General features: G+C 38.0%; 1 protein-coding gene across 1 annotated transcript in view; it reads left to right on the forward strand.

The window, feature by feature from the left end:
- LOC140234711 (uncharacterized) overlaps positions 1-17,568 on the forward strand; it is a 57,002-nt gene that overhangs the window by 23,626 nt on the left and 15,808 nt on the right. Inside the window, exons 10-18 of the mRNA XM_072314744.1 lie at positions 1,020-1,145; positions 1,890-2,015; positions 3,082-3,204; positions 8,116-8,202; positions 9,233-9,343; positions 9,996-10,187; positions 10,853-11,077; positions 13,100-13,236; positions 14,155-14,257. Coding sequence (XP_072170845.1) covers positions 1,020-1,145; positions 1,890-2,015; positions 3,082-3,204; positions 8,116-8,202; positions 9,233-9,343; positions 9,996-10,187; positions 10,853-11,077; positions 13,100-13,236; positions 14,155-14,257 — 1,230 coding nt within the window. The remainder of the gene's footprint in view (positions 1-1,019; positions 1,146-1,889; positions 2,016-3,081; positions 3,205-8,115; positions 8,203-9,232; positions 9,344-9,995; positions 10,188-10,852; positions 11,078-13,099; positions 13,237-14,154; positions 14,258-17,568) is intronic.

Consider the following 17,568-nt stretch of genomic DNA (forward strand, 5'->3'; position numbering starts at 1 on the left):
ATGACAATAATGACAAAAAAAATAATAATAGTAATAATAATAATGCAATGATAATGATTATAATAATTAATTACTGATAGTAATAACAATAATAATAATAATGATGATAATGTAATGATAGTAACAATAAGTTTTGAATAGCGCATATTAGCAGTCTCTAAGCGCTTTACATGCCACACATAAATGTACTCTACAATACATGAGTACACAAGATACTTAATAATTATAACATGTACGCACAATTATAAACCATCATTAATACCAGTACGATAGACAATACCTTTAGTATTGTCTATTAGTTTAGTCTTACATAACAATAGTATTAGACAAATGAATCTTGAGTAGCTTCTTAAAATGTTTAGTAGAAGCACTAAACAAACGCCATCTAATCTGATTCGAAAAAGATTAAAAATATCGTCATTTCAATCTGAATTGAGTGAGAGTAATGTCAAGGCTAGAGAAAAACAACATTGATATTCTGAAATAGTTGATATCAACTTGCCTTTCTTTGTTACAAACAACATTTGACGTTTGATGAAAACAACGATATCTACAATTTTGTTTCTTTAAAGATGTTATTGTGAATCACCAATAAACAGGGATGTACAAAATGTATGTTAAGTTGTTAATATGTCCTACATTTAAGAATGTTCCAGTCCAATACGTAGGATCAGGAGTGATGGTTTGTGTCACGTGAATAAAGAGCGTTATTAATCAAGGTCGACAGATAAAAGTGATTTTAAGGTACTAAATTCGCCTCATCTTTTATTCAATATTTTTATTTTTGTTCTGCTGCACTTCATGCATATACCTTATAGTTGTTACAAAATGTTTTATATTTGCAATTTACACTGCTCTGAAAGATGTCCTTTGAACTGATTGAAAGTTACGAATGTTATGTCATTTTTTTTTCTTTTGTTAGTTCCTGGTAGTTTGCATGTTTTCATTGGATGCCATTCATCTTTGACGACGAAGTATAATGTTTTAACCTTTTCATGCCTGGCTTGAATGGAATCAAGACGTGAACGAATGTGCCATACGCAACGGTGGCTGCCAACACTCGTGTATCAACACCGAGGGATCCTACTTCTGCACGTGTAACACTGGTTATACACTAGATCCCCAGGATCAGAGTTTGTGTATAGGTAGGCAAGAGAAAGACAATAACTCTCCCAGTACATGTCATACACAAATGACAAAAACTGGATAAGAAATAAGGAAGGAAGGATAAGGATCCTACTTCTGCACGTGCAACACTGGTTATACACTAGATCCCCAGGATCAGAGTTCGTGTATAGGTAGACAAGAGAAAGTCAATAACTCTCCCAGTACATGAGTAACACAAACACTAGCCCTTCATGTTGGTTATACAGGGCTGTACAAATCATACGACTTTCTTTCTTCACCTGTAGTTCATTTGTTGTTGTTTTTTAACAAAGCATCACATTTCATGTGTTGTAGGCGTGTGTAATATTATTATTATTATTATTATATACTTGAGCGTTATTAAGCAGAATATATAATTCAAAGCTGTTTATCTGTTTGGTGATGTAAAGGGACAATCGTAAAGCAATGAGGCAGACTTGAACAGTATCAACCACAAATTTACATTTACAATGTACATAGTAATATCCCCTGTTTGCTCCCTCATTATGCACTTCTCTGTTTGTGAACGGGTTAGGGTTTAGAAGTATCCAGAGTAAGTTTAGGTGGCTCACTCATTAGAATTAATCGCCTTTCAGTAGAATTGAGCTTTGTTTGGTTATGTCTATTTGCGTGTGTGTGTGTGTGGGGGGGGGGGGGTCGCATACTGTATTTTATTATCATTATCATTTTTTTTGGCAAAAATGTAATGATCCTCAAATCTATGTTTTCCTATTTTTCGAAAGAAATCGATGAGTGCTTACTGAACAACGGAGGTTGCGCGCACCAGTGCCGTAACTCACCCGGAAGCTTCTCCTGCACCTGTCCAGAGGGTTTCGCCGTCGACCCCCATGATCGGTTCAGCTGCATCGGTAAGACTTTGAATGTAATCAGCAATTGTCACTTCTAATTCAGGGTCGTATCTTCACTGACGGTTTGAAAGTGCATTTGGTGTCTTCCAATGCACCTTCTTTCGTTTTCCCAATTCTATATCGTTCTGTTTCCTCACTTTTTTTTTTTTTATCTATACCGAGATATGTTTAGAAAAATAATTTGGACAGGCGTTCGTTCTCTATTGCTATACATTGAGAGGTTCCTTCTTTACACACACACACACACACACACACACACACACACACACACACAAACACACACACAAAATGATGCAAACTTTTCGTAAATAACATGAATGATAGCAAGGACAACAATCTGTACCTGAAGGTGTATATATTCAAAAACGATATCATATCCGCATATTCGTCATCATATTTTAGACATCATGATTACTATTATCATGTAATTATAGTTATGCATATGATAGTCATAATTATCACACATATCATTACTCTACTAGTAGACAACGAATTTCGTTTTAAAAAGGATTACACGGAACTATTTTTCTGTCTCGCTTTTATTTCTTATGACGCATGGAATTCTTTGCTTTACAAAAGCAGCGTTAATTGCTCTACAAAAGGAGCGTAAAGTTCAAATTTATTCATTTTATTGTGTTTACTGTATACCCTACTGAATAGTATATAGTGTACGTTCTCTGTAAACTCTGTCCACGTGCCAGTATACAATGTAAAATGGTCAATGAGCGTGATTTTACAGGATTTCTCACGAGATGCAAGGTGTAGATGCTCTATTTCACGAGGCGTAGCCAAATTAAAAATGAGGAATCTTTTTAATTGCACGAATAAAGACCGTTCACTATTTGTTGTATGAAACCCTCGGATGTTCACGGGCGTGATCCAAGCCAATTACAAAAGGCCTGAATATAACGAAACTCAGAAAACTGCGAAACTGCTAGTTTGGTGAACGGTCAGCTTACTAGTACCCGATAGCAAACGTGTGTTATGATACATTTTAGAAAAATATCATATGATGAGCAGTAACGAAAATGTGTGTATTATGTTCCTGTACCATAATATTATGTAGATGTGAATGAATGCGCCTTCGACAGTTCTAGATGTGAGCATGTGTGCGTCAACAACGTGGGTTCGTATTTTTGCACGTGTCCTCAAGGCTACAGGCTCAATGAAGACGGGAGTACGTGCACAGGTCTGTACCCAATTTAAAGTTTGTGCCCGAAAGCTTATATCCATTTTTTTTGTTTCTTGTTCCGATATGTACAATGAATGATGGCTGCAAGCAAATCAAGCTACGCTTAACCTGTGGCCCTTCTGTTGGTCTCCCCGCTTCGAGTATTGCACCACTTCAAAGAATTCAAAACACAGCTGTTGGCTTGTGACCCTTACAAAAAGATCTGAACACATTACCCCTGTTCTCCAATCCCTCCACTGGCTCCCCATACATCGACGTATCACCTTCAAATTCCTCCTGATTGTTTAAAAAATATGTAATAATCTTACTCCATCTTATTTTAAAGGCTTAATTTCTTTCCGCTTTTCCACTTCAACCCGTTCTCTTCGTTCTTCCTCCACTCTCCAACTATCACATGGTCCCCGCACCTGTACCCGCTATGGTGATAGGGCTTTTTCTGTTATTTCCCCGTCTCTTTGGAATAAACTCCCTCTCTATATTCGTACTGCCGAAAATGTTGATAAGTTCATATGTTTACTCAACTTTAATTCTGTTGTTATTGCTGTTGTTATATTATAATATGTACATGTACATAATGCTGTATTTTATTTTAATGTCATACTTCTTTTTTTCCCGGATCGATGCGCTTGGAAACTTCAGTATTAAGCGCAATATAAATGTTATTCATTATCGTTATCATTCTCTATTATTCATTGTAACGCTGACACGTTTTACATCCTGTGTATTGTAAAGACAATAAAGTACAAAAATAAAACTACTTTGTTGAAAGCTTATGGTTGTTAACTATATGTATAGAACCAACAATCTATGTACACATTTTCATGTATGTGCATGTACAATGATAATGTAGGAACCAATAAATCAAATCAAATCAAATCAAATCAAATCACTTTCATCAGGTAACCAGGATTGTGGGCTAAGATGCCAGTGAGAATTTGAAGCAATTAATGATCTCTAGGACGAAATTTAGTCCAGTAGGCAATTGACAAGCCCGCCCCCTTTGACGGGGAAGTTTACATTCCGTAAAATCTATCAGGATTTATACGCCCCACCAAAAGAAAGAACAACAGCTATATTCAGAAAAAAAAAGTGTAATGAGTTCATGACGTCAAGGATTTTCATTTATATGATATGACTTATAATGTAACTGCATGCATGAGATACTTAGTAAGAGACAATATAGTGACATAACAATTTCACTATCCATTACATTAAGTGTTTTTTGAATGAGTGTAAAATGTGAATTTATTAGCGTGTTAATACTACGTGCTTTAATAATTATTGTTCGGTCTCATTAATATGCGTTTTCGTCCTATACATATCAAGTGTCGTGATGACCCCTTTACGAGTGTAGCTGTTCTCTCCTGTGTACCAATCTCATGTGGTATATGGTATATGGTACATTGCGATATTTGGTATACGGAATATGGTATATGGAACATTATACCGTATGTCCAAAAAAAAAAATTACAACAGGACCCTCCGCAATGATATCTTTAAAAATAGTGAATCAGTCCAAATACAAATTCAGGGTGTGAAACTATAATTCATTGCCTACATCGTACAGAAAATCCCATTCGATTTGCTTCAGTGGTCAAAGAGAAATGAGGAGTTTTGTAGAGGATGTCAAGAATCTCTTCCCTCCAAGTTCTGTCTATTTTATCCACACACAAAAGCATCGAAGTGCTTAACTTGGAAGAATCAGACTCATGACATGCTTTACAAAACTCCTCATTTCTCTTTGACCACTGAAGCAAATTGAATGGGGTTTTCTGCAAAATAGAGCTAAGATGTCATGTTTTAAGACCCTGAAGTAGCATTTAGACAGTTTAATCATATCGGGTGTTATCAATGCAAAAATTTGATTGTATTTTTTTTTTTTTTTGGGGGGGGGGGGACATACTGTACATAATATGGTATATGGCATGATGATTATGTAGTATATGATAATTATGCAATATATGGTGCATGGGGTATCATATACAAAGGGGTATTGTAAATGGTATGTTATGAGAATCCTTTGTATTCCTGGGCCCTGTTGCTTAAAGCAACGGTAACTTTACATTTTATGTAGGCCTACTCTGCAACCAATGGTTACAACCATAACAACACTCATTCCATAAGCAATTCAAGCCAAGAAAGCACTGATGGTTACCGTGGATTCCAGAGTTACCATTCATTGTAACGTTACCATAGTTTTATGCAACTTGGCCCTGATTGTGATTATAATCAATATTAAGTATATAGCCATAATTGCAGTTTGGGAAGATCGCGTGGGCGAGATTTCCAAAGTAAACTACAATTATCATTATGTATATAATATTATACAGTATGGGTATAGTGGAATTCTCTTTGGTTTGCTAACGAAACATGCGCATCAGAAATCTGACTGCCGAAATACGATTGAGTAAGCGATGTAACCTATTTCAGTCTGATTTAACTTGAAGTAATTGAAGTAAAAATTTGTGAAATTGAATGAAAAAAAGTTTGAAAATGAATGGGAAAACGTATAACATAATTCAATATGCACGGAACTTTAAGGCGTCCCTTCTTCTCACGCAAAATACTATCAGATCCCCAAAAGTGCCAATGGTGCCAATGTTAACGTTTCACCTAGTTAACGGTCTGCGATAAAATAGTACAATGAGAGGTCGCGCGTTGGTGTTGGGAAGCTGTTGTAATGTCAGTATTACCGCAGTCAAGTTCAACCGAATGACAGGAGGTGAAAATGTCGGTGGAAGCTCAGAACGGCACCACGAGATTAGTACATCGTTTCATTAAAAGTACGGTAAAGGTCGAGGGGAATTCCCGGCAATTAGGAGTTTATTTCCTTCTTCTTTGGATTATCTATTGATACAATCAAGAAGGTGCCATCTACTCTATTATGCTCTAAAGACTGCAAAGACATATTGCACTTTGAGTGTCATCATGAAGGAACAATGAATGTGTCACTGAATGGACGAGATCTGTCAATGAAAGTGGCCAAATGAATAGGCCAGCCTAAAGTTTTGAATGCAGGTTTGTGTTTAGGGTTGTGTTAAGGTTTCTTCTAGCATTTTATGGTTCATGGTTCATAATCTTTAACATGGCCACCTGTGCGATAACTTGGTCACTCCCACAAAGGCCAACTCACACAGTTCATTTTCCTCTGTTCATATTCAACACATAGCTCGTAGCGACAAACTCTGTCTTGAATATGCAGAGAGAAAATTGATAATGGGTTGGCATTTGTTGGAGTTACCAAGTTATCGACAACGTGGCCATGTTGAAGGTTATGGACCATAAAAGGTTAGAAAAACACAAACCTGCAGTGACCTACAGGCTGGCCTGTTAATATTGACCACTTTCACCGATCTCATCCATTTAGCGACACATTCATCGTTCCTTCACGATAACGCTCAAACTTGGAAAAAGCGCAATTTGTTATTGCTGTCTTTAATGTTCATGTGCTCAATCATGCATGCTATCTGTCAACATATTGTGATTAGGTATCAATGGAAAGAGGAATAGTTCTCCTTCTTTGACAACCTACATTGCGCTCTCCATAGCTGACAATTATGAAATAGTAGCCATGCAAAGTTGGTTTGCCTCTTTTTGATACGCACTGTATATGTAAACCACTGTAACGTCCTGTACGGGATAACTGTCTTGTTTAGATACATCCGGTGATGATGCAGAATAGTTTCAAGCTTTCACTCTTGCGTAATGACAACTTTATATAACAATTATATCACGTGACTGATTTACATTGATTGTCCATTTTAAAGGTAATATAACTGATAAAGCGCTAACAAGATCGCATGTTTCATGAACACAATCCTCGTGTAGCCTCGACCTAGGAATTGCCATACATGGCAAGCATGGAAGACCAGCTTTTCACGTTAACCAAGGAAACTTTCACTTATTCAACGATGAATACAGCTTTTGTAACAGCGGTAGAATTAAAGTAAAATCAAATCTCACTAAGGGATTTGGAATGTCGTATACTATAGATCTTGAAATTAACGTTTTTATTCTAACCAACAGGTGTCATGCAGAAATCTGTATAGTTTGCAGATTTTGTTGTAGGACTGATTTTATATCTCAATTAGTAGAATTATAAAAGGCATGGAAAACAATGCCATGCTAATTCTAATTGATAACATTAACCACAAGGTTTGAGGCTTATGCAGGCAAAATCCTTGAACTTTGAAGGAAAGAATGATTGTCATTGAATGCACTTAATTTTCCTGGACACTTCTTCCGCATCGCGATGAGCTCGCAACCACACTACGACCTTTTTGGCTCGCGCTATACGCTGCTTTAATATAGTAAAAAGATACTATTTTTATTACACAAGACTGCTGATCAGCCTACTACTTCTGATAACACCATTGTTTGTCGCACTTAAAACAACACTTACATGTGTATATCTACCAAGTACTCATCACGAAGTTTGGTTCCAATGGCAGGTCTACACAATATCTCGATGTTCTCCATTATGAGTTTAAGAGGAAAGTATCTTTATCTAAATAGGCACCAAATCATTTTAACTCTTATCCACATTAATTATTTAGTCATTAATGAGTAACTAATTTGATTTATTTCATTATTCCTCTGACAGTTATCCGCTATTTAGTTGCAATAAAAGATACTCGCAATCATGAATTCATGTTTCTATATTAGATTACGACTTCAGAGCTGGATTGTAATGCTGCAAAATGGTTTAAGTTTCTCAAAAATGATTTCCTCCGTGTCTTTCGATTTGCCAGGGTGGACTATTAATGTTTTCTCTTCTCCATCTCTCACCTTCCTGTCTCTCCCCCTCTCTCCCTCCTTCCCTCTATCTATCTATTTATCTATCTATCTATCTATCTATCTATCTGTCTATCTATCTATCTATCTATCTATCTATCTATCTACCATCAGCCGAAACTTGCAGTCCGCTGCCAGACCCCAGAAACGGAAGAGTAAGCAGAAGCTGTGGCCGGGACCAAGGCGACACCGGTCTGCCGGGTAAAGAACCATAGAAAACTCTCTGCAATTAAAAAAAAAAATAAAAATACGAAGCTCGGGTACAATGTACTGCTCAAATACTTATGAAATAGGTTATCTCTTTTATCATTAGGTTATTCTTCTTAGTCTTTAACTCGCCCTTTGTCCTTTCACTACTTGTTAATGTAGCACTTGAAAAACACAATTGTTTTTCAGTTGTAATGTAACTGCAACACCCATTCATGTACCGCGTTCTTTATCTCTCTTGTAATTACACAAGTGGAATAGATATTGGTCCCTGAGTGAGTAGGTACTTGTTAGAATGAAACCTTATCGAAAAACAAAAACAAGAGGAATAATCAGTGCATGATGATCATTTGAACAAACGACCTGAAACCTGGGGCCGACGAATAGAACATTGCAAAGTAAGGGTGAATGTTCATAATCATGAAAACAGTGGAAAACAGTCGACTGAAATATTAAAGGCTTCAAGCCGTCACGCATAGTGACTATGCTGTCCTATGTTGGCAAAAGGAAGCAATTACCATGTCGTCATAGTAATTAATGGGTTTAGACTGACTAAGCATATTTGCTTTGTTGCCGAATTTACAGCAACACTCGTCCTACTGAGGTGCTATGTCCGAATCAAGACGTCCTATGGTTACATTGAACGGGTGTCAACGTAAATTACAGATAGATTTTGCTTATCTATATTAAAGAAACAGCATTCTGTCGCTTGCTTCTCTTTGTCATGGTAGGACATAACAGTATAATCTTGTGCTCACCTTATATTCAAGTTTCCTTCCTCAAGGTGTAGAAATATGGCTTAATTTGCATATAATTTACCTATGAATAATATCGAATGACTACGTTCTCTCGATGTCGCTTCCCTCACATTTTTTTTTTTTTTTTGCCATCAAGACTAATCACAATTATACCTTAATCAGTGTAATGAGAGTGCGATCTCATAAGGGGGCCAAAGAGGCGCAAAGGCACCAATGTGTGTATGTTATCCAATACTATCTGTTTTTTTTTTTCTTCTCTTTTTCAGTCCAAACAACATGCACGTATAACTGCAACCGAGGTTACCACTTGGACGGCGACGAGCAGCTCGTGTGTACAGCTCACGGCCAGTGGTCAGGGGAAGTGCCCCGTTGCGTTCGTGAGTACCGCATCGGCCACCCGTTTAATCTTACGCTGAATTGTCGCCTTCCTTGTGATTTTTTCCACTTTTTTTCCCCTCACAATCTTATGATGTTATTGTATTGAATGTATAATCTACACCTGCAAATATTTGACTTGATATGCATGATATTTATGAATAATTGTTGAGCTTGCCACATGTTATTACTTCCTTCCTTCCTTCCACTGGGCCATTTTCTGCGTCATCAGATTAAAGATGCGCTCATTTCCCACTTTCCAACGAGAGTGAAAAAAAAATAAAACATGAGGAAGATTAGAAAACCTATTCGCATGACAGTGGTCATGATTTTTTTTCCTATCATAATACACATTCCATACCTTTCAGCCCAATACTTCTAGGAGTAGGGACCTATGTGAAATAAGTGGACGAGTACTAGTCTAGTTTGTCAAATGGAAAACCGTTTTGATTCTTGTTAAGAATCAAGTTTTGGGTAATGTGTGTTTTATTGAACCTTTTTCGTGTTCGTAGTGGTAATGTTATTTGTTTAGCTATTGAATATTCCAGTGTATTTCGTTATGATTCATGTTCATGAATGAACAATTTCCAAGTGAAAGTGACTTTTTGCCGGGCTAATTTTCACTGAATTTTCAATCCGTTTTTCCATGTGCAGGAACCGACTGTGCCAGCTTTGAGCCTCTCGAGTTCGGCCAGATTCTGCCCGAGAGCTGTCGCCTTGGGCCCAGCGAGCCTCAGTCCGCCTGCACCTTCTCCTGCCAGAGCGGCTACCACCTTCTTGGTGCATCGGTTGTGACGTGTTCGAGAAGGGGAGAATGGTCGCGGAGGGCGCCCATTTGTTCAAAAGGTAAAGGAGACCTACATTTGAACAACTATAAATTAGTTATACTGAGGACAGAATTTCAGAATTTATGATAATTGGGATGAAGAATAAGAGTATTTTCAAAATTTATAACAAATTGCAATAAACAAGGATGATAACATGGGAGGGTCACCATAAGAATGCATGAGCTGGGGCTCAAGGAAGCAGAACAAAAGAAGAAAGCATGCATAGATAATACACAGGTGAACTCGCGAGCAAGTGGTATTGTAATGGAATTACACTGCTACATTTCTGAAATATGTAAGCCTCTATGTCATCATCCTTGTTCAGTGTAATATGTTTAAGGTTTTTCAAATTATTGTCTCTCTGCTCAAGAACCACAATAAATGCCACAAATCTATACATGGAGCTGTTGATTTATGTGCTACATTATGTGATATTATGAAAATCGTCTGGAATGCCCCTTTAATAAATTCTTATGGTGCAGAACTCATTATAATACCCTAATTGTGCAGAAATTGTGCACAGTTTTACCCCAAACTCTGCAAAATGTAGAAAATCAAATCTAAGAATGGGATCTTGCTTTTCGGCACATTCCGGGCAACGGGTCACGGGTTTGATTGACAAGTTGCATATTGTATGTTAAAGTTTGTCATGATTTTCTCTCGTTTCTACGTCTTCTCATGCAGATTCTCGGATTCGATGCCCTGAAAACATCACGGCCATTTTACCACAGGGGTCATCGCAGATGGTCGTCGCCCTTCCCGAAGCTGATCACGTCCTGGACTTCGTCAACGCGTCGCATCTGCTGTCGGGACACTCTTTCGGGATCGGCGAAACCCTGGTTACGTACACGGCCTACACGATTGACTCCAGGACGGCCGAATCGTGTAGGATGGCCGTCAACGTCGTGGGTAAGCCGCTGCCACTAAACCAATAACATAAATGGATGGTGTAGTTTGGTGGAGATGGGGACTTCAGGTTTCCAACTTTTTGCGAGATAATGAGAAACCGCTCATGAAATATGAAAGAGCATACAATGCTTTGATCAGTATATGTTTTGCTTGATTATTGTATTGCATGAAAATTGGTGTTGAAATGGCTGAGATATCCAAAAACAAAGTGGTCCTTATAAAAGATGGGACCCACCTCTTATTAGGGCCACTTTGTTTTACTTTGTTTTTGGATATCTCAGCCATTTCAAAACTGATTTTCATCAAATAAACTTTAAATTCCTCTGAGAATTAGTACTCTTTGATATTGATTTATGTAAGTAGTTTCTAATTGTCTTGCAAAAAGTTAAAATCTGAATCCCCATCTCAACCAAAACTATATCATTCCTTTGAGACTTGCTGAATAAAGTTTGGTTACTTTATGTTTCAAAGTAACGAATTCCAGCAACCCGGCCATATAATATGTCTCTCTCTCTCTTCAATTTTTTTATTTTTTTATTTTTTTTTTAAGCACTGACACTCTGAAAAAGACAGACGTAGTACTAGTAAACATTAGAGTGGCATAATGGGCGTCGGGCAGTCGGGCGTCTTTGTGTACTGTGTACATGTATGTATATACCGTATGTCCCCCCCCCCCCCAAAAAAAAAAAAAAAATACAACGGGACCCTCCGCAGTGATAACTTTAAAAGTAGTGAATCAATCCAAATACAATTTCAGGGTACAAAACTATAACTCATTGCCCAGATCTTACAGAAAACTCCATTCAGTTTGCTTCAGTGGTCAAAGAGAAATGAGGAATTTTGTCGAGCATGTCAGAAATCTCTCCCCTCCAAGTTCTGTCTATGGTGTTCACACACTAGAGTATCCAAGTGCCAAACTTGGAAGAATCAGACTCGTGACATGCTTTACAACAATCCACATTTCTCTGTGACCTCTTAACCAAATTGAATGGTGTTTTCTGGAGCAAAAAAAAATAGAGCTAAGATGTTATATTTTAACACCCTGAAGTAGCATTTAGACAGTTTAATCATATTGGATGTTATGAATGCGAAAATCTGATTGTATTTTTTGGGGGGACATACTGTATGTATGTATGTATGTATGTATGTGAGAAAGTTGCGTCTTAGCAAGTTTTAGATAGCCCGAGCCAAGTGGCTGAATGGCTCCGTATTATTATACACGTCTGCACCTTTGATATTCTTTGCCATTTGATGAATGAAGAGAAGAGAAAAGTATCTATTGATCACCCATAACTCTGTAAAACGTCTCTTTACTCTGTAATTGTTTATTTCAAGCCACAATGTGAAAAAAAAAAACATGTTACAGTTCACTTCACTTCAAGCTACCAATATTGCAACTTCCCTTTACATTGATTCTCTCGAAAACACACTTTGGTTCGGATTTCCGATATTTCGCAAGCACACGCGTCAGATAAGCAACATTTAATTTGTTTTCCACTTAGCTCGGAAATGAAATGTGCTCGTTCACCATTCCGTAGATCACATGTCTTCACTTGTCATAGTACAGTCCAACCTCGATTATCCGGCCTTCTCTTACCAGGACATCTCTATTTTGATATCCGGGCGCCTCCTAGCAGTGAAGAAGAAGAAAAAACAAGAACAACAAAGAAAAAGTGATTTAAAGTACACAACTTAATACCCACCAACTCACGCAATTTACCTACCATGATGCCACAGAAACATGTAGTGAATTTTACAGTAACTTTTTTTTTTTAATTACATGACTGTAATTTTCAGTAGGCTAGCATAAATTACACAATTGTTGCGGTGTACACTACCTTCGTATAGCTACCACTGGACAGGAACATTGAAACATAGTTTCTCCCATATCCGGCCAAATCGCTTATCCGGACGGGTGGCAGTCCCGACATGGCCGGATAACAGAGGTCGGACTATATCATATTGTCACTTTGATATTCCCATCAAATATCATAATTATATCACAATTCATCCCTACCAAAGACAGCGAGTCCCCGCAGTCCCTCCAGTGCCCTCAACAGGTGACTTTGAAGGTTCAAGAACGCTACCCAACCTCGATCAACCTGACGCAGCCAACCTTTACTGATAATGTGGCGATCGTCAGTGTCACACGAGAAATAGTGAGTCCAAAGCAAGTGCGTTTGTTCTTTAAGTTATTGTTATGTAAAATCTTGTCACTTTGCTTACTATACTGTTCCATTAATTCTGCAACTGCGTTTAAATGCGTAACACAATTTGGTTTTGATATTTGACGCTGATTTTTCTCAATGCATCTCTCGAATGTAAAACTCTTTCTAAAATATCAGTCCATGCAAGGCTGTAATGCATCTGATAAACGTATGCGTTTTCGCCGAGTTCTAGTCTGTAGGTTTCAAACTGGTGAGCAAATCACAAACAAAACCGTGTGATCTCAAAAGCGAAGCGACATTTGCTCCTTCGTCACTTGCTCCGATCTTGTTTTCTCCAAGGACTTTGGGTTAGGGTTAGGGTTGTGATAGGGTTTTATAGGATTAGTCTGATGTGAGGATTAGGATTAGGGATAGGGTTATGTTTGTGGGTAGAATATATGTTTGGTTAGCATGCAGATTTTTCATGAGAGTAATTGTCGCAGGAGCAAATGTCATGGAACCGATCACAACTTTCAACTTTGATTACCTATATCAAGTCCGTAATTTGTTCTTGAATCCGTCTAAATCACTGAACTGCGATTTGTCAAAATCAAAGTACCTTTTCGTATAGGTTACGAAAGTAGTGATAAAATAGGAATAGATACACAAGAAAAATCTATCAATGATATTTGTATTCATATTTATTTGCCTCCCCAATACGTACATATTTATATTATGTAACTTATATAAAAACTTCGAATGATTTTCATTTTCAAACTAGTGTAAAATTCGAAGTACCCATCCAACTGTATCAAAGACACTGTGTTAATGATTACACTTAGACAAACTCAGCAATAAACAGTAACAAGTAAGTTTTAGTTATGTGCCGTTACTTAACACCGCAGTGTGATGTATGTATTCCATGTGTAGTTCCCTGACGGTGTCATCACGTGGGGAGAATACACAGCCCGGTATGTCGCCACCGACACGTCTGGTAACACAGCTACTTGCACTTTCGGAATCACTATACAGCGTGAGTATGGGCAATGTAAATAACACACCCACACCCACATACACCCCCTCCCCCCCCCCCCCGCAAACACACAAAAAAGTTTACACACAAACACACAGGCATGTATTCATAATCATGATAATTTCTGTGATGATTACAACCGTATCCGGACACTTACCCCCTGGGCAACCACCCTCCGGATAACTACCACCCGGATAATTACCCACCAGGTCTATTCCCCCTTAGGGCAACTACCCCCCGGACAACTACCCTCCTAGGGCAATCACCCTCCAGGGCCATTACCCCCTAGGGCAACTACCATCCGGTCATCTACCCTCCTAGGGCAACTACCCCCAATGGCAATTACCCCTAGGACATCTACCCCCCAGGTAATTACCCCCTTGGTAACTACCCCCTGGATGACTACCACCCAGATAGCTACCCCCTGGATAACTACCCCCCGGATAACTACCCCCTGGGTAACTACCCCCCGGATAACTACCCCCTGGATAACTACCACCCGGATAACAACTCCCCGGATAACAACCCCCCGGATAACTACCCCCCGGATAACTACCCCCCGGATAACTACCACCCGGATAATTACTCCCCGGATAACTACCCCCAGGATAACTACCACCCGGATTACTCCCCCTCCCCCCTTAACCATATCCCGAACCCCCCCCCCGCCCCCGAAAGTTACCACCCGTTGTAATTTTTCCATAAGTTCATAACACCATATCAGAAGATGCACCTTTCTCTTACACTGTCATCATTCACTCTTTTGGCTTGTCATTTTCTACCGTTATAACACATTAGACGATAAACATAAGAAAAGGAGAGTTGATTGCACTGCAATTCATATTCCCTTAACATTAGCGAGGGACCCTTCGATTAAAGCCATAATTTCTGATAGGATCCGGGCACGGTTTTATAAAAGTTATCAGTCCTGATAAGCTGTCAGTTCCACACAATTACCAATCGTTGTAGGTCGATCAAAGCAGGTCCATGGTAACAAGTCAGTGACTCGAGCTTATCAATCAAGCAGAACCCATGGTTTTATTGAAATTATTAGAGACTAACAAGATGTCATAACTGGCAACTTTTATCAAACGGTGCCCTAATCTGTCATAAGAGTAAAATTACAGCTTGTTTTACATACAAGTAGAATTGTGCTAGTTTTCAAATTAAATGTTCTCGACACTGAAATCAAGTTCAAATATAAGTTAGTCTGATTAGAAAGAGTAAAATATTACGAGTTTAACGGTATTTCTTTCTTTTTTTTCTTTTTTTTTTTTTTACAAAACACCCCTAGTTGTTAACGAAGTCTTTTGTCCTGCACCCTCTTTTTGAATAGATCTATAGAGAGTAAAGTAGTTGACAGAATCCTTTTTGCATTATAGGGCTGCTCTGTTTTATCCCGGCCATTTCAAGAGTATTTTTTTTTTTCACAAAAATTTGAAACCTTCTTGGAATAACATGCTCTTTAATATTTCGTAAAGGGTTTCTAATTATCTCACCCAAAAGATGTTTAAAACCTGAAGTTAGGTCTCGACTAAAACCAGACGATATGAAAAAATGTTGTTTTTTTTTTCCAATTCAAATAGCAAACGTTGTTCGAAAATAAAAATGAGAGACGTAATTTTCTGGGGGAGAGTTACTGTAAGAGGGGTGATTGGTTGGAGCCTAATTTTAATAAGGAGTAATTGTCAAGGGAGGTAATGCTCCGCGGTGATCATACCAAGGAGGTGACAATCTCTTCCCACATCCTTGATAAGTACTAGTTGTTAACGCCCAATGATGCAGTAGGGCAATTCTGAAATGAGTGTTAACGGTATAACAGTAAAATAGTTACAAAATTGATGAAACAATGCAAAGAAAGCAAATTAAGACAGAGACGAAGTACACAAATAAAGATACAGTGAACTCCCGTTACAACGAACACGGTTATAACGAAATTTCGTTATAACGAAGCAAACTTCTGGTCCCAAAATTATCGCCATTAAAGTCTATGGTACAAAATTCGCTTATAACGAAGACGGTTATAACAAAATTTTCGTTACCACGCAGTCTTTTCTGAGCGCCACTGACAAAGAAAAACAAAAGAAATGTGCTCCTTTACAACGAAATGCGGATCGTATTCGAAAATGCAAAGCGGAACAAGCATTTTTATAGCGTCTCTGCATGCATGAGTAACGGAGTAACGTAGTTAAGTAAAAAAAAAAAAAATAAAAAATAACCTTTGGAATATCGAACTGTAACCAAATCCTACACCGTCATTTTCTACACATGTGTGACAACACAAACAACTTTATGCTCTTTTTAAAATGTAATATTTAAACGAAATTAAAAAGGTACTCTCCCATTTCACATAGCTTTCCAGCGTATGATGAGGATTCAACAAACAGAAATTTATTTTTATGCGTGGTTTCCTTCTTTTCGTTATACATTGCATATTATTATAACGATATTTCGCTAAAACGAAAAAACAAACAAACAAACAAACAAACAACTGTCGGTCCTGGGCATTTCGTCCTAACGGGAGTGCACTGCACATGAACACACACGAGATAAATCCCTTGTAATGAGAGAAAGAGGAAAGGTGAGTAATGAATGACAGGAATAGACTACCTTCACGGTACATGGACAGAGAAAAGCGAGAGGGAAGAGGAAGATGATGGGTCAAAACCAGGGCACGTGAGGCATGAGATATAAGCTCCTCAAAATAAAGAAGTGTTACATGGAGTTGTGGTAAACGATAGACGATTGTGGTTAAAAGAAAATGCTAAAAGTGAAGTGTAACATTTCTTCAAAATGTCTTTAGTTCAATGGTAAAGGCATTCAAACTTAAAACTTCTTTTATACTATAAACTATCAAGAGAAATCCGAAATTTCGGAACAGTAAAAGAAAATACAGATTTAGCGAAAACAGTTTTGGTTAAAGGCATTGACATTTACTGGATTACCGGGTAGGATATGCAGGGACAGTTTCGTTTTTGATGAACATAGAGTCACTGACAGAAGGGAGGAATTAAGCTTGTACATAAATCGTCCTAAATGCAAACGATACATATCGTAAATCCTTAAGATGTTGTTTTCATAAGATGAAGTATCAGTATGGCATCTCCGTGATTCCTGGCAAATGATACAAAGAACTTCGTTTCCTGTAGTAATAATATTCTTTTTATTAAAAGTAAAAGTTGGGGGGGGGGGCAATGACCCGGGAGGTAGTTATCCAGGGGGTAATTGATTGGTGCACTGTCCTGGGGGTAATTTTCCTTTTGATAGTTATATAGGGGAGGGGGAGTTATAGGCCTACTTATCCGGGGTAA

This window comes from Diadema setosum, chromosome 11 (assembly GCF_964275005.1).
Source record: "Diadema setosum chromosome 11, eeDiaSeto1, whole genome shotgun sequence".
Taxonomy (NCBI): Eukaryota; Metazoa; Echinodermata; class Echinoidea; order Diadematoida; family Diadematidae; genus Diadema; species Diadema setosum.